Source organism: Gobius niger (genome assembly GCF_951799975.1).
Source record: "Gobius niger genome assembly, chromosome: 23".
NCBI lineage: Eukaryota > Metazoa > Chordata > Actinopteri > Gobiiformes > Gobiidae > Gobius > Gobius niger.
This window is the reverse complement of record NC_136874.1, coordinates 14,998,031-15,022,821: the sequence shown is the minus strand read 5'-3', so window position 1 is coordinate 15,022,821 and position 24,791 is coordinate 14,998,031. Positions and strand designations below refer to the sequence as shown.

The 24,791-nt window shown below is 45.7% G+C and overlaps 2 protein-coding genes across 2 annotated transcripts; both read right to left on the bottom strand.

Moving 5' to 3' along the window:
* Positions 1-798: 798 nt before the first annotated feature.
* Positions 799-16,084, bottom strand: mbd5 (methyl-CpG binding domain protein 5). Its single transcript, XM_079581390.1, has 11 exons — positions 16,026-16,084; positions 12,204-12,421; positions 9,118-9,256; positions 8,341-8,443; positions 8,028-8,196; positions 5,574-7,778; positions 3,965-4,176; positions 2,878-3,891; positions 2,734-2,807; positions 2,580-2,655; positions 799-1,337 (listed from the first exon to the last, which is right to left on the bottom strand). The coding sequence occupies exons 3-11, from the start codon at positions 9,228-9,230 to the stop codon at positions 1,284-1,286; spliced, it is 4,020 nt and encodes a 1,339-aa protein (XP_079437516.1). The 5' UTR covers positions 9,231-9,256; positions 12,204-12,421; positions 16,026-16,084; the 3' UTR covers positions 799-1,283.
* Positions 16,085-17,778: 1,694 nt separating this feature from the next.
* Positions 17,779-23,690, bottom strand: orc4 (origin recognition complex, subunit 4). The gene is made up of 13 exons (XM_079581895.1): positions 23,611-23,690; positions 23,458-23,534; positions 22,279-22,369; positions 22,026-22,101; positions 21,848-21,933; positions 21,679-21,727; positions 21,412-21,563; positions 21,157-21,330; positions 20,179-20,265; positions 19,993-20,101; positions 18,275-18,370; positions 18,125-18,192; positions 17,779-18,047 (listed from the first exon to the last, which is right to left on the bottom strand). Exons 1-13 carry the CDS (start codon positions 23,665-23,667, stop codon positions 17,865-17,867), a joined length of 1,305 nt encoding a protein of 434 aa, XP_079438021.1. The 5' UTR covers positions 23,668-23,690; the 3' UTR covers positions 17,779-17,864.
* Between the last annotated feature and the right edge of the window lie 1,101 nt (positions 23,691-24,791).

Here is a 24,791-nt window from a genome sequence, read left to right as displayed (position 1 = left end):
GTGGATCGTGATGAGAGCCAGAATGAACTTTACCCAAATGTCCAGAGCACCCTCAAAAACCCGGTGATACTTTTGAAATACACGACGCAGTACCGTTCTTTGCAACACTGTCAGGCTAATACAATGTTCCATGATTCTAGAATGACCTTCAAACCAAATCCTCTTTGTGCTGACAGAGAAGGCGTTTTTGTTTCACGTGGACAGCAATTAGATATCGACACATCTGATATGACAACTCAAAAGGCTTAAAGTACAATCGATAAAAAAAAAAAGATCAGGCGACTTGTTTTGGTTTGTAGAAGGTGAAGACGTGTGGGGTTTTTCCAGTAAGTCGAAGTTTCTCCTTCTGTCGTGTAGTGTTCTCTCGTTTCAAAAAACAAAAAACAAAAAACAGAAACAAACCGAAGTCAACAGAAGCACAGTACTCGTGATAAACCATTGTTCAAAACACACACACAAAAAGAAACATACACATATAAGGCTTGAGTTCTCAACTCTTTGTAGAATTATTGCCATCATTTTTGTAAAGCTCAAAATAAATATGGAGTACTGTACAGAAATAATTTACAGGTAAACAAAATGGAACCGAAAGACAAGGCCCCCGACATGAGAGAGACGAGTGTAGTGTGTTTCCTTCCACCCAAAGCCAGGCCCGTGTTAGCGTTAAGGGGGGGGGGTCAGTGATCTGTGTATTCAAGTATTGTGTGGGTCAGACAGTAATCCTAACATGACAGAGCTGAGAGGAACGTGATGTGTGACCGGGCCTCTGGGTGGAGCGTGCAGGCCGAGGGGCAGCTGGAGGGAACACTTCTCTGGTAAAGTTCATTCTGAGTGCGTGAAATGGAAAAGTGAGGAGGGGGGGGGGGGCGACCTCTGCGGGCCGCCGGGAGGATGACATGGTTTCGGTAGATGTCGTAGTCTTATTTGTCCTATACATCTCTTCATATAAACTAACACGTCGGTACACTTCTGCTTTGTACAATAAAAGATCAAATGTGCATTAGGTAACGCTTGTACAGGACATTGTACAATATTTACATACAATTCTTAATAGCGTGAAATTTCAGGATTATCTATATACATATTGAAAATGTATCAGAAATATTTGGACTGTCTATTTTCTTAAATATGCAAGGTAATGCTCATAACTTTTCAGGTTTTACTATCTTACTAGAAAAAAATAGTTCATTCAGTGGCCTGTAGACAAATTGCAACAGTTTGGGTGTTGTGGGAGTCAGCCCGTATGTTGGCCTTAGCACCGCAGGGCTGGGCCACAGTCGCTGTTATCTGGAGATCTTCCTCCTCTTGGACTTGGGGAGCTTCAGCTGGCGCTCCCTCTGTGGAGAACACATGAGGAGGAGGACGTACAGGAGGGTCAGAGGTGGAACACAAAGGTAAACGGGCTCCTACAAATTCATTCATCAGGGAAGCTTCTTCTTTTACTATCAATAAACTAGTCAGTCTCTAAACTAAACCCAGGTCAATCCGTCCTGTAGAGCGAGGACTTCAGGTGGAACCACGTCCTGGACAGAACCAGGACTAAACCAGGACTAGCCGGGCTGTGAAAGATCATGGTTCTGTGCTCGGTCACCGGGGGCAGCAGTGAGCAGCAGAGCCTCTGTCACATGACACAGCTGTGGTTACAGTCAGAGGTGGACACGGCGCAACAGGGTTCAGTTTGTGCAGCCCCGTTTAACCTCTCGACCATCCCCTAAACCAGGGGGTCGGGACCCACTTGGGGGTCGCGAGACAAATTTGGGGGGTCGTCAGAGCATATAGATACAATATATATTTTAATATTATTAGTATGGTGTCGTAGCGAACATGCTATTTTACCAGGGTGCCATTATTTGTTCTAAATTTAATTCATTTTTGTTTTAGCCATTGTTTTTTCTTTGTTTTTTAAGAGTTATATAGATTAACCTCTTAACTCCCGCCTGAACCAAGAGGATATTTTTCCTCACGTCATTTTTTTGTTGGGTATTCAACTAATTTTTGTCATTTTTTGTCACATTTTTGTAAATTTTTTATCACATTTTTGTCATTTTTTTTGTCTCATTTTTGTCATTTTTTCGTCAATGTTTTCTCACTTTTTTGTCACATTTCCATCATTGTTTTCGTCTCAGTTTTGTTGCTATTTTCACAGCTTTTTTCCCAGAAGCTTTTGGATTGGGGTAAAGCCAAACTGGAGAAAATGTGCTCGGTTCAGGCGGGAGTTAAGGGGTTAATGTCCCTGTTTTTCTCATGGTCTGACCCGGGTGGGGATCACGATCCTAATTAACTGTTATAATGGGGGTCGCGGCTCCAAAGGGTTGAGAACCACTGCCCTAAACCAAGCACATTCTCTCCAGGCTGGCATTACCCCAATCTAAAAGCTCCTTCAAAAAAACACAATTAAAAAGTGATGAAAAAGCTACAAAAAGGTGCTTCATTTGGCAAAGTTTTTAAAGGATTTAAGACCATGTGACTCCCCTGTTTATATCTGAATAATAGCCCCGCCCCCTCCGCTGGTCCTCGTGCCCCCCCATGCCCTGTGACCATTGCCATCCCCGTGGAGCAGGTTCAGAGGTGACACTTACTGTGGCAGACATCTTGTCCAGCTCACTCATGGCCTCGTGGATAGCAGCTTCTAAATGATTATTGAGTTTTCCCGGCCTGTAGGACAAAAGTCATGTTAATGTTAAAACTGAGGCTCTGCAGACGTGAAGCTCCTCTCCCGGGGGGGGGACTTACTTGAGTCCTAGTTTGGCCGCTCGTTCAAGAGCTTCCAGGTCGTGCGTTAGTGTTTTCAGCTTCTCCGGCTCCACCTGAAACAAGCACAAAGAGCCGGGTCAGTCCTGAGGAGGAGGAGGAGCAGGGGAGCAGCTCAGCACTGACCTGGGCCTGGTCCCGCAGCTGCAGGGCGGCTTGTTCGTCCCCGCTCAGCTTGGAGGCCCAGGGGGGGAAGCCCTTGATCCCCCACACCAGCTCCCCCATGTTGAAGGTCCTGGAGCGGTACAGCGGCTCCGAGGAGGGCGAGTCGGGCGGCCGTAAGTCCTCCTCGCTGCTCAGGCTCTTGGTGTCCGAAGGGCTGGGGGCCATCCCGTTCATGTGCCCGTTGTAGTGGTTGTAGTCTTTTGCCAGGGGCCCTTCCAGGCTGGTGGAGGAGCCGGGCGACTGGTCGTCCCCGGTCAGGACGTCCCCGTACGGCCGGCTGTTGAAGTGAGTGCTAGTCCCGTTTAGGGGGGGCTGCTCCTTGTAGCTGAGCGGGCCGCGGCTGCAGTTGTTGAAGCGGTAGGAGTCCTCGGCGTACACCTTGCTGTGGGTGAGCACCATGCCGTGGTCGTTGGGGCCCTCAGAGGGACAGGGAGGGGCAGGGGCCAGGCTGGCGGGACGCTCCACACAGGGACTGCTCCTCACCTGTGTGGAACACTCCAGAAACTCCTCCCCACCCCAGTGATTCTGAGAGTCCAGGCCAGGCAAGTGCTGCTCCCTGTCCCACTGGTTCCTGGGGGTCCCGCGGCCAGGGGAGCGGAAGTACTCCCCGCCGTCGGGCCCCTCCAGAGCGCTCTTGGCCAGCTCGTGTTTGGGAGCCCGGCGCAGCACCCTGGAGCGGGAGTCGCCCTCCTGCCCGTGCAGGACGGCGCTCACAGCCTGGGGCAGGTTGACCGGGTCCCCGATGGAGGCGGTGAAGGCACTCATGGCGCTGAGGGCGGGGACGGGGCTGGCCTGGGTGGTCCCGCTCACAGTGGCCGTGATGGTGACGTGCATGCCCTTACTGGCAGCGTCCACCACGGCTCTGTAGATGGCATCCACCTCGGGCCCTCCGCCGGGCCCCCGCTCAGGACACAGGGGCCCCACAGGAGGGCCCTCGCTGTGCGGCTGCTGGCTCTCCACGAACTGGCCCTGGTGCTGTGGACACAGGAGAACAGGGCGTTACCCAGGAGCCCCGGCAGAGCTGACGGCCCTCAGGTCAGACACTCACCTGATAGTTCTGGTACAGGCAGTGCATGGGGTCTGCGCCGCCGCCGCCGTCGGAGTAGGAGGAGTCTGTGAAGTGCTGCTGCCCCCTGTAGGCCGGGTGCTGCATGTGTGGGTGAGCAGGCTGCGGATACATGCCTCCACTGCCGCTCAAACTGGGGGTGACAGGGGGGGCGTGAGGCTGCATGGGGCCCATCCTGCGAGAGCCGGGGTTCACTGAGCACAGAACACAAGAGTCACCATCAGAACTTCAGAACAACAACAGAACAACAACAGAACGACAACAGAACGACAACAGAACAACAATAGAACAACAACAGAACAACAACAGAACACAAGAGTCACGATCAGAGCTCAAGTAAACACTAAAAAAAGCAGAGAGTCACAGAAAACAGGCCGTGGCTCGAGTCTCGTTCATTATTTTACTGCACCGACTTTTCCTTTGGACCCAGACCCCAGAGCTACAGCCAAATCTAACCAACAAGTACCAGTAAGAGAACTGTAAAAGTCCCCCAGCCCTACGTCTGTGGGTCCTGCCTTGATCCTCAGCCTGTGCTCGCCTTCATGCTGAAAAAGGACACTGTTAACCTCTTAACTCCCACCTGAACAGATCCCATTTTCTCCAGTTTGGCTTTACCCTAATCAAAAAGCTTCTTGGGACAAAAGCACCAAAATAGCCACAAAAAATGAGGAGAAAACAAGGATGCAAAAATGTGACAAAAATGTGCCAAAAATTCAACAAAAATGTGACAAAAATTCAACAAAAATGTGACAAAAATGTGACAAAAATGTGACAAAAATGTGACAAAAATTCAACAAAAATGTGACAAAAATGTGACCAAAATGTGACAAAAATGTGACAAAAATTCAACAAAAATGTGACAAAAATTCAACAAAAATGTGACAAAATTCAACAAAAATGTGACACAAATTCAACAAAACTGTGACAAAAATTCAACAAAAATGTGACAAAACTGTGACAAAAATTCAACAAAAATGTGACAAAAATTCAACAAAAATGTGACAAAATTCAACAAAAATGTGACACAAATTCAACAAAACTGTGACAAAAATTCAACAAAAATGTGACAAAACTGTGACAAAAATTCAACAAAAATGTGACAAAAATGTGACAAAAATTCAACAAAAATCGAAAAAAAGAAAGAAAAAAAAACATACAAAAGGTGACACAACAAAGCAACAACGCGAAGAAAAAGATCAGTTTTGTGGGTCTTAGCTTTCAAATGAGGTGTTACACATGCCAATATAATAGCTGCAGAGGACAGAATACATTTGGTTCAGGCGGGGGGTAAGAGGTTAAATTAAAATGTTAGTTGAGGTCCAAACTTGTCCCTAATTTGTTCTTCACGGGGACTTGTTTAAAGGCACATGTCACAACCTGCAGGCTCACTTTTCAGGGTCACCGTCACAAAAACACCAGAACATTCACCTTTACAATTAGAACTACAGTATCTCCCCCCACAAATGTAAGTTTACAATACACCAAAGGAAACAGGAAACAGGTATAGTTCCTTTAAAGTCACCATGGTTGATTAAAGGGGATGTAGGAATCGTGGCAGCCCATTGGTCAGTGCAGACTCTCTCTGACTCACCTTGTTCTGTGAGGACCATGGTGTCAGCGCCCCCATGTGGCATCATCATGTTAGTCCGTCCCATAGTGTGGAGAAGGTTCTGCTGTGCGGGGTGGGACAGAGGGCCTGGGTGAGGACCGGGATGGGACAGTGGTGGGGGGTTAGTGCCGGGGCGTCCCAGGGGCATGCAGTCCGGGCCCATTGGTCCACAGTTAGTCATCTGGGCGGGGAACTGGCCCTGGTGATGCAGCAGACCTCCAGACGGCTCCATGTTCTGGCAGTGCTGCAGGCTCTCTCCCGAAACACGGAGCCTCTGCTGTGCTAAGAGGTTCTGAGGAGGCCCCCCTGGGCTGTAGTGGTGCGGTCCAGCCCCGGGTCCGGGTCCAGGGCCGCTGGGGCTGAGGCCGGGCCGGAGGCTGTGGGAGCTCTGGCCGCTCATGGACTGCAGCAGCTGGGCCATGGAGGCGTTTCCCATGCGCCCCACCTTCCGCAGCTGCTCGGTGGCGCTGGGCCCGGGCATGTGCTGCCCCCCCATGGCCGCTTTGTTCAGCATGTTGTAAACGGTGTTGTTCCCTGCGTCGTGGCTCACAGGCATGTTTGCGGAGGGGGCCTTTCGTTTGCGCGTCCCGTCCCTCTGCTGGGCCATGAGCTTGTCCCTCAGCGCCGCCCTGCCGCTCTGGCCCTCGGGACTGTTGAGCAGCATGGAGGAGTTAGGAGGGAGCATCGGGTTTAAAGTGCTGTGTCCCTCTATGCTGCGCGGGTCACTTCCAGGACCAGGGTGCCCCCCGGCGCCCATGCACACCCCGCCGCCTGCCGCCGCGGCGGAGCTGCTCGGCGTGCTGAGTTTTTGATTTGCTAGCTGTGCTTTGGCTGCGGCCGAGAGGAGACTGCTGGCGGGGAAGGAGGCGGCGTTCTGTTGGTTGAGGATCTGGTTGAGGGGCATGCCCAGGAGTCCCGGGTGGCCCTTCTGGGAGACGCTGGGGTTGGCGGTGGCTAATGCAGACGGAGATGGGGAGGAGCAGGTGGGGGAGTACATGGGGTTACTGTGCTGCATGGAGGGCAGCATCTGGGACTCTTTGTATTGGTGCAGGGGGTCCATTTTGTTTGTGGAGGGACTGGAGGGCATGGGCCGGGGCGAGCCCATGGTCGACCTGGGTGAACGGGGCGGGGCCTTCATGGTGCCACAGGGGGTCTGATGTCCAGGGGGCAGGGCGAAGCTGCCGTGCTCAGAGGAGGTGGAGGAGGAGCGGGAGCGGTGCGGGGAGGCCTCTATCCTGCCGTGGGGCGGTCCCACCATGTGCACCGGGGATGTAACAGGAGACGGGGACACGGACGAGGCCTGACCCCTCTGCACATGGCCCCCGTGCCCTGTGGGGCCCGGCTTGGCTGTGGGTAAAGGTAAGTTGCTTGGCAAAGGGACGATGACGGGGGGAGGGATGTTTACATTCATCACTGGTACCTGAGAGTGAAGGGCGGGCTGGAAGCTGGAGGGGGTGGGGAGCGTGGCTGGCTGGCTCACATGTTTACTAGGGATGGGGTCTAAGATGCCCAAAGGGTCTTTTTCAGAGGGTAACTGTCTTTTCTGCAGGGCACAGGTGGGGTGTGGGGGGACAGGGTGCACCGGGGGCTGGGTTTTATGGTGGAACTGGGCACGAGGCATATCCATACTGGGGGGGAACGTGCCCCGGGGGAGGTTCATGACAGGGCTTTTGGCTGTGGCCGTGGGGGAGAGGGGTGTACTAGTCCTCCCTGTCATGGAACAGGATGGCTGTCCTGGGGGGGAACCGTGGAGCATGACACTGGGAGGAGAAAGAGGCGTCCGAGTGTTCCCATGGAGGGGCCCGGAGCTGGGGCTCCCACCTCCAGGAAAACCACACATATTTGTCCTTGCAAAGCCATCTGGGCTTCCCAGAGTGTCTGCACAAGGAGACTGCGAGCCATCTCCATACAGTTTTGAAGCAGTTGGAGGGGGGCTCAGCATGCCTCCATACCCAGAGCGATAAGGGGACTTGGGCCCCGGCTCCCCACCGGCCAGCCTCTGCCTCTGGTGGTATCCAGGATACATGTCCGGCTGTTGGCCTCCTCCCACCTCCGGCGCCGCATACCGCATCATCATCTTGAAGGGGTTCTTGCAGTCTGGAGCCACAGCGCTGGGCGGGCCATCGTGGGCTTTAATCCTCACTGCTCGCTGCCCCATGGGATGCAGCGCTCCCACTGACGATGGACCTTCAAAACAAACAACAAACGCTCCGTTAATCACCTGAGTTTGCAAAGAAAACCCCACGAAGACACTTTTATCCTGATTCTCTTGAATGCTAACTGAGGCCCTGACGACGTGTCTTTATGTAAAGTGCTGGTGAAGAAGGATCCAGCGTAAAGCTAAGTTGGGATGTTACATTTGTAGACTTACTGAAATGGTTTCTACAGAGAGCACTAGACAGTCACTAAGAAGCTTACAGTGAGTATGCGGAGTACCTCCAGGACTGGTAATGCTCAGGGGGGAGTGTGTCTCCATGCTTTTGTGCAGCGTGGCCACAGCCAGCAGCTTCCTCTTGTGGATGCACAGTTTGGTGACATCCTCATCAGCCTTCACGTCCTCTGCCGTCCTCTGCTTTACTGTGGCTGCTGCGTCAAAGTTAAACACCTGGACAGAGCGAGAACACACTGTGGTGAGTAAAGATGAACTACATTACATCAAAGCACTATCTGGAGTGTCAGGAAAGTCACAGAAATGCATCTGTGCCTGAAGATGGAGCGGTTACTCGATGTAGTGCATGTGAAGGCTGACCTTATGGAGGATGAGCGGACACTCCAGGCCACATTTGCAGGTTCCATCTGTCAGCAAGTAGGTCTTCACCTGCTCCAGGCTGGTCAGCACAGAGCCACTGGGACTGCACACACAACCACTCATCAAACACCCAGGACGGTCAAAAATATTTATTTTAAACATGTATTTCAATGTTGTGTTTGTGATATTGTCCTGCCTCGATAAATGATATGTAGTCACTGTGGCGGGCCAACCTGGAAGTTTGTGTTTTTGATCCCAGCTTCCCCACGTACTGAAGCGTGCCACGCTCTTACATTTGAGTAGAGGCAGGTTGATACTGGTATAATTTGATACGTGCCACGTGCAGCACTTCCTGCAAGTGTTTCAAAGGTGAGTTTTTGTTTCACAGAGCGGTTTATCTGAACATTTCTAGGTGATTCTAAACAATCGGCCCCCGTAAAATATGAAAAGATGTCCTTGCGCCGCTCGGGGACATGTTGTGTTGTTCATGTTGTACTAACTACCAGAGAAAGGTATATTTGTGGCGACAATAGGAATGTTTAGAACACCCCGGACTAAAGCAGGGCTTACACTCTGACATTTTCGAGGAGATTCTGAACAAATGACTCATATGAGGAGCGTCCGAGCCCACGATGGAGGTGGAACAGCACGCTTCAAGGCCAAATATTTACTATATCATTCACCAGGGATAAGGTGGATGTGCAGAGTAAGTGTGATTGTGTCGAGTGTGTTCATAACGATGGGAACCGTAGGTGGATCTGGAGCAGTGACGCTGACCTTATGTAGGCGACCGGTCCAGTGGGGTCCACCTTCCGCTGCCAGCCAATGGGCACCTGGACAGGGGCCTGGCGCTCGTCCCCTCCCGCCTCACACTCCTTTCCTCCATTCATGGCTCCTCTGCTTTTACGCGCTCCACCTGACGGACACAGGACCAGACATGGCTCAGTCAACTCATCGTATCACGCAGCAACACCACAACACACAATCAATAATTAATCATCAACAAAGGCATACAAATAATAAAGTGACAGCAATAGTACAAATGCTAGTTAGCATATAATCATGACCAGATAAGAGGAGCCTGTCTCATCCAGCAGACTTTAGGTGCATAAAACTGAAATGCTCACCTTGTTTATTCCTGACTCTGGGTCCAGCAGGAGACCACTCCCTGAGCTTCTACTTTTGTATTTGGACAGGGTCAACGTATAATATACAGTGGGAGGAAAATGTATGTGAACACTTTGGAACTTCTTACATTTCTGACTAAATTGGTCACAAAATAATTCTGATCTTTATTCAAATCAAATGAATAAACGGTGTCTGCTTACACTAATACGACCCAAACATTTACATTTGATCATATTTTTATTGCCCATAACATGTAAACATCCACAGGAGAGCGTGGAATAAGTGAGTACTTAGGATCCTCCAAGAGCTGATAGACAAATGTCAGATAAAGTCGGGTATGAGCCAACCTGAAGTCCAATCACTGAGGTGTGGCTTAAAGCTGCTCTTGCGGCTGAAAAACACACACTAGTTAAGAATTGTCTCTTGTCGAGAAGCATTGTCTGATGAGCACCTCAAAAGAGCGTCTGAAGACCTACAATCAAGAACTGTTCATTTATATAAAAGGTGGGAAAGGTCACCTAACCATCCCTAAACGTCTTGATGTCACGGTCAATCCACAGTTAGATAAATTGTCTATAAATGGAGACAGTTTAGCTTCACTGTTGCTTCACTTCCAAGGAGTGGCCGTCCTGTAAAGATGACTCCAAGAGCACAGAGCAGAATACTCAACAAGGTAAGAAAGAACCCTAGAGTGTCAGCTAAAGACACTGGCACAGGCCAACATCTCCATTGACACAATATGAAAACATTGAACAACAATGGGGTTCATGGGAGAACGCCATGGAGGAAGCCACTGCTGTCTAAAAAAAAATGTTTCTGCATGTTTGAAGCTTGCAAAAGAGTACTTGAATGCTCCAAAATGTTCTGTCAACTGATGAAACCAAAGCTGAACAGTTTGGAAGGAACACACAACGTCATGTGTGGAGGACAAATGGAACAGCACCAACATCAAAACCCTCACTGTGAAGTCTGGAGCAGGAGGATCATGGTGTGGGGCTGCTTTGTAGCCTCAGGGCCTGGACAACGTGACATCATCAATAGAAAATGAATTCACAAGTTTATAAAGATATTTTGCAGAAAAACCTGAGACATTCACAACAGGAATAAGTGAACCCCTGTATTAAATATCTGTCTGATCCTTCTTTTGCAGCAATAACTGCTTTTCTGTAGTTGCAGATTCGACGCTCACAATGCTGCTGCAGTTCAGTCAGATTCAGAGGGTGTACTTACTTATTCCACGCTCTCCTGTGAATGTTTACATGTTATGGCCAGTAAAAATATGATCAAATGTAAATGCTAGGGTGGTATTGGTTAAACCAGACACTGTTTAATCATTCTTATGATTTAGATGAAGATCAGAAAACATTTAGTGACCAGTTTAGACAGAAATGCGAGAAATGTTTAAAGCGTTCACATACATTTTCCTCTCACTGTATATTATCCCCAAAAAGGACAGACATTGGGTGTAGGGCGTCGCACTTTTGCTAATTTTTACCTGCAGTCCCTGGGCAGACTGATGTCAACAGACAAAGTCTTAAAAAAATGCACATATTAATAATACATTTCCCCCAAACTGCATTAAATGATCACCCCCTTCCTTCATTCCTAAGCATTCATTTGCAGATAATTTTGCAGAGACCTGAGCACTGGACTAATGTGGTGGTCTGGTCAGGACTTGAGCAGCAGTGTTTTGTATATATTGCAGCTGTTTAGGAGAGGCCAGTGAGCAGCCGTTACAGTCGTCCAACCTGCTCGAAACGAGGGTTTAAACAGTGTGTTTTTGATTTCTGCGATGTTTGAGACGGTACAAGGCTGCTCATGGCATTAGTTTAATATAAATGTTAAAAGTCTGAGACAATTATTAACCCTACATTTCGAGCCTGATGTTTTGGTTTTAGGGAACAAGCCTCAAGGTGACCAATGACACTTCTACCGCAAAGCCTTCATCCCCACTGCTGTCAGACTGTACAATAAGGCTGTGAAGTAACGCCGACTGTAACAAGTGAATTTCTCCTTTGTGAGATTAATAAAGGTTTATCTTATCTTATCTTATCTTCTTGTCTGTTTTCAATGATCTCAGTTGTATCTGTGTTAAGCTGCAGAAGCCGTTTACATCCACAAACGGATCTGTTGGATGAAGTGTATCTACAGGCCCGTGTTCACCTACCGTCAGTGACACATATCTTGAGTGTCGTATTTGTATAGTTGTGGCAGGACACAAACCACACAAGGACCTTATTCCTGCACAGTTTTTCAACCCATGGTTCACTGTGTCGACAGTAGCCCCGACCTTGCCTGTATCTGTACGGAAGTCGATGCTCTCAGTACTGTGACACGGCCTAAAACCTGAAATATCTAACCTGAAATATCAAAACATTATTTGCCAAAAGGTAGTCAGTGAGCTGTGGGTGAATTACTTTTTTGAAGGACTTTACTAAGAAATGGCAAATATGACATGGGCCCCTTTGGGCAGATGATTTGGACTGTAGCATCAACATTACTCTTCTTTAGAAAAGGCTTAAATATTCTGGTCTGAAGTGATATGTTTAGCAACTGAGCTAGCTAGGTAGGAGGCTGCTCTGCACAGACTTTAAAAATGGTGGAATACTGGTGGAAATTATTGTATTTTTGATGTCCTTTATCATTAAAAACCTCACAACATCAGTGCACTTTGACAAAGGAATGTGTTCTAAGTTTAGTCAGCCTGTGTTGGGGAAAATAGGAGCAGGGCTTACCCTTTAAGCTGCATGGAGGCTCGTGAGCGAAAAGGCGTCTTCCATTACTGCGTCCGGTGTTCCAGAGCCATGCGGTGTCTGGAGCTGCAGTGGAGGTCCTCTGCAGACCGCTCCTCAGCGAACGACCGTTACCACGTGCTGTATCAGAGAAATCTCAGCTCGCTCTCTTCAACATCTCGCTTCCCAAAGACTGCTGGGCCACGGAATTCCCATGGTTCCTGTCAACAAACAACAAGGTCAGTGTAAACCAGGGCCTAGCTGTTTGCAAATCTCTCGTCAGCTCCATCTGAAGCTTCATGTGAGAAAGTTGCTTCTCTATTTGGAATTCAGGTCCCCTAGACATCTCCACAAAGGGCGGGGTTGCGTCTTTCATTCTTCCCACCAAGTCACATCACGCTCATCCTCTGCCTTCTCCTTACACAGGTGTCTTTTGGAGGCATGGCGATCTGCTCTTTCTTTTCCTTGAACTTGTCTTCCATGTTGGGCACCTTCAGTTCGGGACACTCGAGCTGCTCCTCCATGCTTTTACCTCCTTAACAACATGGAAGATTATTGTGGTTCAATTATGCTGGTTGTTGCTTGAGCTGAGCTTCATTTTACAGGTCTGTCTTGTTGATGCTTTATTTACTTTATGTTTTGATGGAAAAATAGAATGTAATTTTATGTGCTGCTATGTTATTGTCACATTCTGGGTAGGTTATAGTGGGAGTACTACATAATATAAATATCTATGCTGCTGTTTGCCATTTCCATTCATCTCTCATGTCCATAGAATGAAGTTGATTGTGATGTTTCTTTTTAACAACACATGAGGAGTGTAGCAGGAGCTGTAGTTGAAGCAGGGCCATTGCGAATGAAAATCTGTTGGATTGTTACAAGAAATAAATGTATTTAACTTATGTTAAACAGCAACAAAACAGTGTTTTAAAGACTGATTAAAGTGACGCGTCAGTGCTTTGAAGGATGTTTGTACAAACAACAAAACCATCTTCTTTAGTGCTGTTTTAACTAAGTGCAGCAGTAACTACCATGTCTGTCTCTTTTATAATGGGCACTAATAATAAAAACTCAACATACAGCATCACATACTTATAAAACAGAAGTATATTAAATTAGGCTTCAGCTTTGTTGCCTTCTTCAGTTTTATCTTTGACACTGTGGTCTGGAGCTCAGAGCATCAGAGCATTGGTTATAGCAATAAATCTGAATCAAACTGAAATCCCATTTGTTGCTTTTAGCAAATTGAAAAGACTACTTTTATTTTGGTTAATTTGCAAATGACAAAGTATTGTTTCTCCATTCCCTTTGTAGTGTAGACCTCTACAAACATATTACATACGGCATACAGCATGTGATGATTCATTCGATTACCAGTTCATATTTCAGTCTTCTCTTAAATCTTAAAGCTCCAGAACATGTTTGAAATGTTCTGAACTGCATTTTGTTCTGAAAACAAAGAACAAATTAAACTTTGATCATGAATAATTAATAAAGAAACAATCACAGAGATATTTGTCCAATATTGTGCAACACGACTTTTACACACATTATATCATGAATGTAAGGCATTTCAACTTCTGCTGTGTGCAATACGCACATTATGCAGCTGCACGAGTTGCCAAAAATATGGTTTTCTCTTTCTTGTTTATTGCTGTTGCTGCTACTTTTTCATCAAGGCTCATTAAAGCACAGTCACACCGTGATTTGGCAGATTTTGCCCCGATGGGACGCCCTTTCAGTCACAACCATTCAAGTTAATGTGAGAATTTGACCCTGCTCCTGAGAACAAGTGCACTCTACGTTCAACACATCGATCAAATGTTACTTTTGCAAGACCTTCACAAGCAGCAGTGTTACTCATAATTTACAACAAGTCCGTTACAAGTCCGCTCCGTCACCCGCACGTCTGCCGTTACAATAGAATTCCAATCCAGTGAATCGGAGTTTTTACACCAATGCGTCAGGACTGATACCTCGATGGCTCAGCGGAAGGTTTTGGCGACTGCCGCAGCAGTATGAGGATGGTTAAAAAGGCTATTTTAAGTCAGACCAGGAAAAAAACATGTTTTATACACACTTTTCTGTTCCAAGATTGAACATTTCTGTTTTTCTTGTTTCTGACGGTCAAACAAACATCAGCACTAGACCAAACTCTGTTCCAAACTTCAAGCGCTGCTAGATAACAGATCTGCTCAAATCTCTCAGACCAAAAACCGTGAGCTGAAGCCGGGGCTTCCTCCACAGCCACTGCTCCAAGATTGAAAGCCTATTAATGCTTGAATTATCAGATGTAAAGGACTGTGTGTAAACTGGACATATTCTGGAAAATGAGGAGTCACAGTCCCTTCAGTGTAAGGCCACATCTAATAAACTAGTGGTGCTTTGTGCTGTATCATCCTGACAAACCGCACAGCTCAATAAGAAAAATGACGGCGACTTTAACTTACAGATAATGAGTTTATAATATAACAATAATATGTGATATCTTTTATATGGGGAGCTTGAGCTTCTGCTGAAAAGACACATAAAACTAAAGCTTGTCATTTTGAACGTTCTAAAGACTGGCCTGGTCTGATGGTGAGAAAATGCAGGTATTATTTCACCTCCCAGGTCCTCGAACAGAGCCAAAAGTAGATAAGCATTTTTGGAAACCATGGGCAACCATATCACATCTGTAAGTAACAGACAAAGTCGTCTTGTTTGCACCTGGCATCAGATGTGCAGGTGTCTCCAACTGCAAAGCACATCATCACCACTACCAAACAAAAGCACCTCATCAGCCATGATCTTCACACTCATTCACGTAGTTGTGATACATTAGCCTTCAGACATTTCCACAAGTCAGAATCTGAGTTCACACACCACCCAGAGTCAGACTCTTCTGAAAACACGGTGACTTCACCTCAGCAGTGTTCATGACAGGGCTGCACTGTGCCCCTTCACCAAAGCCAGTGTCCAGAGGAGCATTTCGAGTTGACAGCTGAGCTTAGCTGCAGAGCTGCACACATGATTGAAGATCAAGTCTTTTTATCGCAGAAATATAAAACACACCGCGCATATGGCTCCAGCACAAGGAGAGCTCTCTAACGGTTAATATGAGCCAATTAGCTGCATAAACATTAGCCACACTCATCAACTGTGCCAAGTCTTTCTTTAAAGCCCTTTTAGCGACAGGGAGACTGCTCTGGCACATTTGTTAGTCTGGGCAGAGATCAGCGAATCAAATGTCCATCATCAGAGGCCCACGCCGTCAAGTGACCGCCTCGATTACCAAAACAGCGTCTGGCTATGCCGAGATGCAATAGTCACAGCATCAAACTAGCTGGGGGGTTAGCATGCCCAGCGTCAGCTGTCTAGCTCCAGTTAGTTAGCTGATAGCTAGCCTGCTAGCTTGTTGTAATGAAACCGGATTATCCGACAAGTTGAGCGGCGTTAACGAGCTCCAATATTTGGGTGCAACATGGAAGCTTTTCTTCAACACACTCTCGGGTCCTGGACAATATTTCAACCCTAACTGCTTGAACTACAAAGCAGCTCGACTCGCATTAAATGTAGAGTCAAGGGGCCAGGCGAGGCCAGGGCCAGGCCGAGTTGCACAGATAGCTTAGCATGAAAGCTAACAGCAGTGCAAGCCCATTTCGTTCGCAGGGAGAGCGAAGAGAGACGCTCTTCAGCCACTAACGCTTCTGTCTGCATCCAATTCAAGCGCAAATGGACCGAGACCACCAGGACATCCCATCGATGACATATTAGTGCATTAGGAGCGATATAACCAGGAAACAATAGAGGGAATAGCAGAAAAATAGGAATAAGAAGCGTTACCCATTAGTTGACTGCCTCTGCTGGTTCTTCTACACTGGGATATTGAAAATGATGGAGAGCCGCATTGCGCATGCGCCCGAGTAAACAGATGGGAGAGGTGATGCACGTTCTACCAGGCTCCACATACATGATGCTGCACACAGGGTTAGGATAAACATGTAATAATAAACATGTTCTAAGTTCTACCAGGCTCCACATACATGATGCTGCACACAGGGTGAGGATAAACATGTTATAATAAACATGTTCTAAGTTCTACCAGGCTCCACATACATGATGCTGCACACAGGGTGAGGATAAACATGTTATAATAAACATGTTCTAAGTTCTACCAGGCTCCACATACATGATGCTGCACACAGGGTTAGGATAAACATGTTATAATAAACATGTTCTAAGTTCTACCAGGCTCCACATACATGATGCTGCACACAGGGTTAGGATAAACATGTTATAATAAACATGTTCTAAGTTCTACCAGGCTCCACATACATGATGCTGCACACAGGGTTAAACATGTTATAATAAAACATGTTCTAAGTTCTACCAGGCTCCACATACATGATGCTGCACACAGGGTTAGGATAAACATGTTATAATAAACATGTTCTAAGTTCTACCAGGCTCCACATACATGATGCTGCACACAGGGTTAGGATAAACATGTTATAATAAACATGTTCTAAGTTCTACCAGGCTCCACATACATGATGCTGCACACAGGGTTAGGATAAACATGTAATAATAAACATGTTCTAAGTTCTACCAGGCTCCACATACATGATGCTGCACACAGGGTTAGGATAAACATGTTATAATAAACATGTTCTAAGTTCTACCAGGCTCCACATACATGATGCTGCACACAGGGTTAGGATAAACATGTAATAATAAACATGTTCTAAGTTCTACCAGGCTCCACATACATGATGCTGCACACAGGGTGAGGATAAACATGTTATAATAAACATGTTCTAAGTTCTACCAGGTCTCATAGCTTCCTATCCATATAGGCCTAAATTGGAAAGTAAATAAAGTAATAGAATTTGTAATAGTAAATGACTTATTTTTTGAAGGCCGTATGGAAAGGTTTGGACTTAGATAGTTCAACAGTTATAAAACATTTGTGCCCTTAAGCCTTCAATCAATATTAAAACAGGCATTTGTTCGTCAGCTTATTTCCATCATTTCATTCAACTGTATTCCCATTTTACAGGTTACTTGTATATATTGAGAAGCGACCAAGCTCTTCCACGTTTTCCCTTTTTAAATAGTTTACGCGAGTATTTACACGATCTGAGAATAGTTACACAAAATTAAACATGTACATTTTCTAAGCGGATAAAAAGGGGGTTCTAATTTGTAAGGCTTCACTCCTAAAGAATACTGAAGATATTGCTGCGCAGAAAATCGACATTTTGTGCAACTATACTTAAATACTCACGTAATTGTATTGAAATAGGGAAAACGTGGAAGAGCTGAGCGCACGCACAGACACCAGACAGGTCACACATCAACTCGTCTAAGCTCAGGTAGGCACATATCTCAGTGTGGGAAAACGGTGGCCTGTTCCTTTAAGATCGAAAAGTGCTGTGTAACTGTTACTTATTTGTCCCAGTAGTTGCAGCCACTTGGTTTTGAACTTGTAGAGCTAGAAAACAATCTCAGTAATTCTCTGTTTGGTGCAGCTTTGAACCAATGACTGTTGTGAAGTTACGAGCACTGGAGAGCGAATTGTAATCATTATTTGATATCTTTATTGACCACTGTGAGATGACACTAAAACATGTCTATTATCCGGGTAAAGTCCTTTCCAGACCCTGACTGTGCCGGGTCCTCTCAGGCAAACGCAGACATGGCCCACTGCTTGACGTCGGTGGGGCACTGCGGGTACTTCTGCAGTGCCTCCATGATCTGGCTGGTGTCCAGGAGGAGTCTCATGAGCTGGAACTCCCTCTGTGTGCGGGCCCCGGGGCTGTCCAGAGGCCGGATGAGCTCCAGCTGCTGAAGGTGCTCAAACGCCTGGGGACAAGGGGGGGGGGGACAAGATCAGCCCAGACTCCCTTCAGCGGAGACTGAAACATGTAGAGGGCACCCACCTTCATGACCACAGCGGGCTCAAATTGGTACATGGTGCTGGATTTCCTCTGGAGAAACTTCTTGAACTCTAAAAGCATTGATATAATATTCACAACAGGAGCAGAAAGAAAGCAGGCCGTAGATTTGTGATGTTCTGAACAGAGCTGTACCGTTGTGGACCATCTGTAAGTTGAAGGGCTCTCCCTCGTACACGTCGTTGAGGTGCTTCATGGCGATGATAAGGCACAGCTCCAGGATGGACAGGCCTGTGGGAGAACACAGGAAGACCCCATGAAGCGGCAGACCTGGAGCTGCTCTTTCCTCACCTCTCCATCTAGTGCTGAGCTTAATCCTTTCATCGCAAAGGAAAAAAACACTCGCCAAAGCTTCTCTACAGTCACACGAGCCGCACTGACTTTTTGCTTCTTTATTCTCTTTAATGAAACAGCTGCACAGCGAAGGCGAGCCAGAGGAGGGAGTGGGAGGGGCTTATGGAGAGATCGCGCAATAATCAGGAAGTGAAACCACTGTGAATTTTGTTTCAGTTGTTTTAGATCAATAGTGCATTTTCTAACTGACACAGTGTAAGATAGTGATAAAGAAGTGATTATTACAAATACCGGAAAAAAGCAAAATCGCCCCCCTTTAATTCTGCAGTCCTAAACAGGATCTTAGAAGGTGCTATAAAATAATACTGCTTTTGTGCAGCTTTTATACCTGCATATCCAAGTGGTCCAAAGCAGTGGTTCTCAGCAGGTGGGTCAGGACCCAAAAGTGGGTTGTGGAACCATTTTCAGTGAGCCTTTTCTAGAGTATATTTTTTCAATATTTCTCTTCTATAAAAGTGTAGACACATTGAAATCATTAAAAATGCTGTTGTTTTGGTCATAATTTCAGTTTCATAACTTTAGATTCGGATGAGAATTGACAATAAATCTTTTTGAATTTAATTGAATTATTTAAAAGGTGCAACATTTCATGAAAAAATAAAAAAGTTGATATCAATACGTATTGGATCTTTCAGTGGCGCAGCGGGTGCTCGGGTGTTTAGCATAGCTCCTTTACTTACCATCCTGATGGCCTGTAGGACGTTCCAGGATCAATTATTTTATTAGGTTTTCACTGCTGATTTAACCTTATCCATCGTTACAAAGATTCCATTCTGAAAACCTACCAGAAAACCCTAAAAAACCTGAAATGAAATTCATCTTGAAGCATCGTAGGACCCCCTGGGATGGAAGCGCTAAGCTAACCATCCATACAGCCACTGGTATTTAACATGATAGATGAGATTTCAATTCTTATTTGGGTCGTGGCTCGCCACTCTAGTCTCTGAATGTTGCATAGCAACATGATGCTAGTTCCAGCTACTTCTTGTGCTCATATCTATTTCCTGCCTTATTTTATTCCTATAGGGCAGACATTCACAAAGTCCGAATGGGTTTGCCCTCTTTTCAATAGTAAGTTACATAGGAAGTAAAATGTACATTGTATTTACATTGTATTGTATTTGTACTGTATTTAGATTGAACTAGAACTGAACTACTAGAACTACTACTAGATTTGAACTACTTTCCAGTATAAAAGGCGCATTGAGTTGCCTTACCGTGCCTAAAAACCATAGCTTGCACAGCCTAGTGGCTAGGACTACAGCATATATGGCGGAACACAGCTCTGTCCTCAACATCGTAGATTTAAGTTCAGCCCCGAATTATTTGCTGAAAGTCTCTCCCCGCTCTTTGCCCCATTTCATTCTTAACTGTCTAATAAAGTCTATGAGCCAAAAGAACTCCAAGCCCAAACAGGACGTTAGCTGCAACAGGCCAGGCACAGTCTCGACACAAATAACATTAAAGAGTGAGAATTCTACTGAAATGTAAAGAATCACCATGAAGCATGTTGGCTTTAGCGTCGGCGAAGCACACACGGCTGGCCTCCACGACGTCCGCGGGTTTAATGCAGGGTTTGGCCACAGTGACGCGGCTCAGGCACAACATCTGAGGGACAGGAGGACATGAAAAAAAGAGGCCCACAGAAGGAGAACATTTTGAGAACAGTGGGGTCGTGTCCTCACCAGGAGCATGTGCAGGGAGCGGAAGTCTTTGCTGGAGTTGAAGTGTCTCTGAAGAGCGTCCTCCACGGATTTGTCCTCACATAGAGCCTGGTGAAACAGAGAAAGATGTAGCTAACCTGCGTCACTGCTGCTTCTAAGTAAAAACCGAGAAATAGCACAGCAAAACAAAACTACATTTACAATACTTCATATATGTGTTAAGTATTATAAAATGTACTTTTGTTTGCACCCAACAGTGTTAAATCAATTCAGAATCCTACAGCACTGTTACATTATAGATTGGTCATGTCAGGGATCCTGTCTAGGGCTGAGTACCGGGAAATGATACCAAAAACTGTTTAGGTACTACTGGTATCGAATAAATAAAAGTACTGAGAGCAGGGAGTGAAAAAATATAAAATCTTCAGATCCAAATGTTGATGCTGTTGGTCATCAAAAATTGAGGAAAAAATTGGGAAGAAAGAGAAAATGAAAAAACGCGGGGAAAAACATGGGAAACATTTGGAGAAAAAAGTGGAAACATTTTGGAAAAAAAATTAAAAAAGTAAAATTAGAGGGAAATGTGAAAACAATTGGTTTAAAAAAATTGATAAAATGTGTTTTTTATCTGCCCTTCTGTAGTAAAAGAAGACTTCTTGGTTATTTTCACCTCAAATGTATTTGGCAAATTACTTCTATGAATGTGTGAGTAAGCCAAAGGCAAATTTGTGCTATCATTGTGCATGGTAGACAATACAGTTTTTCTATTCTATTCTATAAATAAATGACACAAATGTAAAATAAATTAAATGGAAGGAAAAAGGGATAAAATAACAATATTAATCTGCTTTTGTTTTTTATTTGACAAATATTTTAGTATAGGTATCGAAAAAGTATTGTTCAGGTATCGGTATCAAAAACCAAGTAGACTATTGTTAAAGTACTGGTATCTGGAAAGAAAAGTAACGGTACCCAGCTCTAATCCTGTCATAGTCCTACCTTGACGCTGTTATTCCACTCCTGAGCGAAGCGTTGGTCGGGGAATTGCTCCGGCAGCCACAGCTTGCTCTGCACGCGCTGCACATAGTCAGGAAAGGTGGCGCCGCTGAGCAGGTGGATCTGCCGGTGGGAGAACCGCGACTTGACGCGCTTCTCCAGCAACTCCAGCACATCCTTCAGCGCAATAAGGAGAACGCATTATCAGACACATTCAGTTTTTAAAGGCTTTTGGAAATGTGCTCTTGGAGGCCCTACCAGGCGGCACGTGAGCCCCACCACAGCGATGGGCGCCTGGGCCGACTGCGACACGTCAAACAGGTTGTACAGCAGAGTCTGGTTCTTATGGTGCACGAACAGGTCGAACTCATCCAGAAGGAAGAGAACAGGCCGGCTGCTGCTGCGGTCGCCTGAGCACAGGGCACAGGCGTGAGCTCCACCGGCATTTAACAAACATTACATGGACAAATGCGACAGGAAGGTGAAACTTTGACAGGTGTAACCTTAACGCCAAGCTAGACTCACCTTTCTTCAGGGCCTCCAAAAGGAAGGCAAGATTCTCCGCAAAACTTCCCTAGTGGAACAGAGACACAGAGTTTAGGCACAGCATTAGACGAGAGCAGCAAACTTTTTCTAATTCTACTTTTTTAAATCTCTAACTAAAATCTACACAATCAGTCGCTTAAGTACTTACAAAGACTTTGTCGCCCACTACATTCTCCAGGTGCAGCTGCCTGGTGATTTCTTTCAGTGCTATTTTGTCATCAGTCTGCAGAAGACCTACAACGTTCATACACATCATCAAGCACAGGTTTAGAGGAGCAGCACGTCGTTTACTGTACATAAAACCAACTGAATTGTAAAGCGAGTACCGTTTAGATGAACTTGCATCAGAGTCTTGTTCACATCCTTTTCCTTCGACAGCTCCTTCAGCACGCTCTTCAGAAGCTGCACACACAGACACAAGCAAGGGGATCATTGGTGGTACATTCGCTTTGACATAGGTCCAGGAGAAGACTTGGTGCTTTATGGTTTCTGAGCTAGATCCTCCGTAGTTAAACGAGGTCTAAGCCTGTCCCGTTTATGATGGGAGGCGGGACGTGCTGAAGGAGAGTGCGGGCTCACCATGGTTTTACCCGCCCCTCTGGGTCCCACCAGCAGCACAGAGTTGCTCTCCCCGTGGAGCGCGGTGCGGCGGAGCAGCTCCAGCAAGTGTCTGCAAACACAACACTTCAGTTCTTACACTTTTATATTAAAACCCCACTACGGTTCACATGTTACCGAATTATGTGTAAATGGAAGATCTGATTAGATAGAAAAACAAACGTTAGCCCCACATGTCTCTTTCCCTTTTGCAACTTTAAACCTGAAGAACAAACAGACTCCGGAAGTGCAGAGAGCAGCCTCACACAGAAGAGGACAGGGGAAGCCTCCAAAGTGGGACAGCTCCGTCAGGTGGCACTGAAGTGGGTCAGAGCGTGTCACAGAGCCCCAGGCTGACGACACTTGCACTACAACACACAACTGAAAACTCTGCTCCCAAGACAGCCCAGAAAATTATTAGGAGGAGGGGGCAATTTCATTTTCAAATTTTAGTCTGAAGCCAGTGGAATTTGCTGTTTCTTGACTGGGGTAAGGCAAAACGCACCGTGGTTCTCAAACTGTTGTACTGAGGCTGTATCTGAAACTTAATATTCATTTTGATACCTTAATGCTAATAATTCCACTCTTGATATCATTATACATGTAGCAGTCTCTATAACAGGGGAGTCCAAACCTTGTTCACAGAGCCACATTCGGGCACCCCTGCTCTATTTTATTAGTTATTTTTCTAATTGGTATATGGAATGCCCAAATTTCAACACATTTTGATTTCTAACTTTACTTCTGATGACAGTTAAAGGGATAGTCCGTAAGATTGGACCAGAGAGTCACTCCTACGTTGCAAATTTTGTTTTTGCTCTCCTCATTTTGCAAAGTAAACAACCAAGCTCCTCCCCCTTCCTTCCTGATTGAACCCAACAAACCGGTTACCAGGAAGCTCGTCTCATTGGTCAAAGTGACGGCCCAGGGATTCTGATTAGTGTCTTAGATCAGCAAAGAGAGGGACTTTTGTACATTATTATGTAATATTGCTTGTGTTATGTCAGGTTACAGATCCAGGTGGTTAGTTATACCCAATCCATTACATCTGTAAACATTTAAACTTTCACTTTAAGACAAGAGCTTTCTAGTTTGCATGAAAGGTCAAATTGAGTTTCATTTTGACCCCGATTGGTGACCAGTAACTGCAAAGGGACATACTTGTGTTGTGCGTCCACCCCCTCAGGTTTCTCCGGGAGCTCCCCACGGCACAGGCGCTCCCTCAGCACCTTCTGCAGCTGTGTGAGGGAGAGAGAGAACTTTGAGCTTCAGAGGGAACAGCTCCAGCAGTGCACCATCAGAGAAAGTACAGACCTGAGCCACGCACTCGCCCACCGGCACGTGGGTCTCCCTGGCTTTCCTCTTACTCATGACGACTCTGAAAACAGTATATACTGTGAGGCCCATGTATTTGCTAAAATAATAGTATTCAGACTGTGTTATGTTTAATGTTGCAGGAGTGTACCGAGAAAAAATCCTAGTGTGTGAACCTGTTCGCAACAATAAAAACTATTCTGATTCTCATAACTAGTTTCAGATTGCAGAGAGGGGGCTGGAGCATCAGACCATCCTCAATTAATCCACATTTAATGTCAAAAATGTACATACCCTACCCTTAAAACAGGACTATAGACCTTTAATTGTTTGTAAATATTCCAGGCTTAGCTGGAGGCAGGAAGTGAGATTCCTGTCTATTTCCATTGGAGCTGTTGTCATGGTAACGATCAACAAATGTTTAACTATTTTTGGAAATATCAAATAAACCTTATTTTATCATCTCAAATGTCGTTCCTCTTGGTCTTGCACCTGAAGCAACAACAGGACCACATTTTTACTTGTGGTAGTTTTACACTTAGTATCACTAGTTTTAGTTTAATCTTATTTATCTTGATCACTTCCTGCCTCCAGATGATGTCTCTGATGATGTTGATGATGAGTTCGGGAAAATCCATTGTTACCATGGAGATCCGCCATGTTTGTGGCTAATAGCATACATTTTCCATAGACTACCATAGACATTAGCTAAAAACAATATAAAAAGTGAAGAAAAAACCGTGGAACAGCTCCGCTAGCTGCTGCGTTACTGCTGGTAAATACAGCTAACTCACTGTAGCGTTTAAATGTGAACAATAGATCTAGTATTTTACCTTTTAAAAGCTCCATTGCTTTATTATTGCTGCGAATCCCACGATGCTTTAGCAATATGAACTCTACTGTTACTTTACAATTACTCAATAAAAAGGGAGACAAAACTTTTAGTAGCTTATTTGAAATTAATAAATTCTACTATTTCCAAATAATAATGTGAATTTATTTAGGGAAAAGTATTAAGTGTGGAGACACTGTATTAATACTCGACAAGGGCAGGAATGTGCAAGAAAAATTCATTCACTTGGAGACTTTGCAAGTATAAGTAGGAAATGACTGCTACAGCTTCAATAACAAAAACTAGTGCAAGAGTAGTGTGTCTAAACTCCAGATCAGACGTACAATGC

What these genes read in the sequence shown, in the direction of transcription:
- mbd5 (XM_079581390.1), bottom strand. Translation starts at nt 9,230, where the DNA reads ATGAATGGAGGAAAGGAGTGTGAGGCGGGAGGGGACGAGCGCCAGGCC. An exon ending in GTCCGCTCATCCTCCATAAG is followed by an intron (nt 8,197 to 8,340) that starts GTCAGCCTTCAC and finishes CGCTCTGTCCAG; the next exon opens with GTGTTTAACTTTGACGCAGC. An exon ending in TGGACAAGATGTCTGCCACA is followed by an intron (nt 1,338 to 2,579) that starts GTAAGTGTCACC and finishes TGTTCTCCACAG; the next exon opens with AGGGAGCGCCAGCTGAAGCT.
- orc4 (XM_079581895.1), bottom strand. Translation starts at nt 23,667, where the DNA reads ATGAGTAAGAGGAAAGCCAGGGAGACCCACGTGCCGGTGGGCGAGTGC. An exon ending in TAAAGCCAACATGCTTCATG is followed by an intron (nt 18,371 to 19,992) that starts GTGATTCTTTAC and finishes GTTCTCCCACAG; the next exon opens with GCCTGTCCATCCTGGAGCTG. An exon ending in CTTACAGATGGTCCACAACG is followed by an intron (nt 18,193 to 18,274) that starts GTACAGCTCTGT and finishes CAATGCTTTTAG; the next exon opens with AGTTCAAGAAGTTTCTCCAG.